General features: G+C 64.9%; 1 protein-coding gene across 1 annotated transcript in view; it reads right to left on the reverse strand.

Annotated features, from left to right (window-relative positions):
• Positions 1 to 1,252, reverse strand: part of FNIP2 (folliculin interacting protein 2) — an 86,729-nt gene that overhangs the window by 24,005 nt on the left and 61,472 nt on the right. Inside the window, exons 15-16 of the mRNA XM_024746139.1 lie at positions 981 to 1,247; positions 21 to 237 (exon numbers count right to left, since the gene is read on the reverse strand). Of these exons, the coding sequence (XP_024601907.1) occupies positions 21 to 237; positions 981 to 1,247 (484 nt within the window). The remainder of the gene's footprint in view (positions 1 to 20; positions 238 to 980; positions 1,248 to 1,252) is intronic.

A 1,252-nucleotide genomic window follows, 5' to 3' on the forward strand; every position in this document is an offset into this window, starting at 1 on the left:
GACCAGCTGGCATCGCTCACCTGGACCGTGTGGACCAGGTCGGCAGCCAGGCACTGCTTCAGCTTCTCATCGCTGCCGGTCCCGTGAAGCACCAGGTCTGGCATGTACGTGGGGCAGTAACCCGCCAGGAGGGAGCGGCCAAAGTTTCTCACGTTCGGGGTGCTGACGCTCTGAGACCTAAGATGATACCGGCCATCAGAACCCACAGCGAAAACGCGCTCTCTTCTTGCACTGCAGCTGGAACAAAGCCCCAGTGGCACAGGTGAGAAAAACAGATTCGGAGTGGTTCGGATCACAAGTCCTCCAGGAAGTGGGTCAGTGGTGCAGGAAAAGGAAGGGAGTTGAAGGGAAAAAGGAGTTTTCCTAAAGGGGAAGAGCAGGAAAAAATGAGTATTCTGGCGGCTGGCTGCGAGCCTGGGCCTGCACCTCACACAGAGCATCCTCCAGCCACCGTGTGGAGAGAAGAAAGGGGGAGTCTGAGCGTGCTGAGGGGATCCTGGCGAAGCCTGGCTTGAGGAACTCGGCACACCTGCTCAGGGTGCAGCCAGGACAGCGAAAGGCCAGCAGGCATCTCTAGTTACTGCTTCACGGACCAAACCTCAACTGACGGCGCCTCAGGAAGAGGGGGCTTTTCCTGACGCATCAGGCACTCTGACCGGCAGGCAGGAGAGACCCGCAGGATGTCACCCACCACCTCCCAGGCTGGGTGTCCGCGGCCACAGATCTGCCGCGGGGACGACGGAAGATGACACCCCTGCTCCCCACTGCCCCCGCGCCCCTTAGCGTCCCCCAGTGTCCCCAGAGCTGCAAAGCCGCCGCCAGCTCCCAGCTCAGAGCTGGGCTAAGGAAGGGCAGGCCGGTCTGGGGACACTAATGCTTGGAGAGAATAATCCTGCCCTGTAGCAGCCCACAGCAGCGGTGCCGGTGGGTGCCGGCTGGACGCACATCAGCTCCCCGGCCCGGCCCGCCGCCGGCCTTACCTGGGCAGCGGCAGCTCCACCTCCGGCGACCCTTCGGGCCGGTCATGCTCACTGTCACCGTCACTGCCGGGACCCAGGTCCGGCGAGGCCGGCGCACACGGGTCGTCGTCACTGTCGCCGAGGGCGCTGTCCGAGCTTTCGTTCCTGGGGAGACCTCCTTCCCGCCTGAGGCCGGCGTCCTCGCGCGGCACTGCGGCCGCGCACCCGCTCGGCGCAGGCCCGTCCGCGTTCTCCCCGCCCCGACCCCACGGCTTCACTGGCGCGTGCGCGGG

This window comes from Neophocaena asiaeorientalis, unplaced genomic scaffold (assembly GCF_003031525.2).
Source record: "Neophocaena asiaeorientalis asiaeorientalis breed wild unplaced genomic scaffold, Neophocaena_asiaeorientalis_V1.1 scaffold51, whole genome shotgun sequence".
Lineage (NCBI taxonomy): Eukaryota > Metazoa > Chordata > Mammalia > Artiodactyla > Phocoenidae > Neophocaena > Neophocaena asiaeorientalis.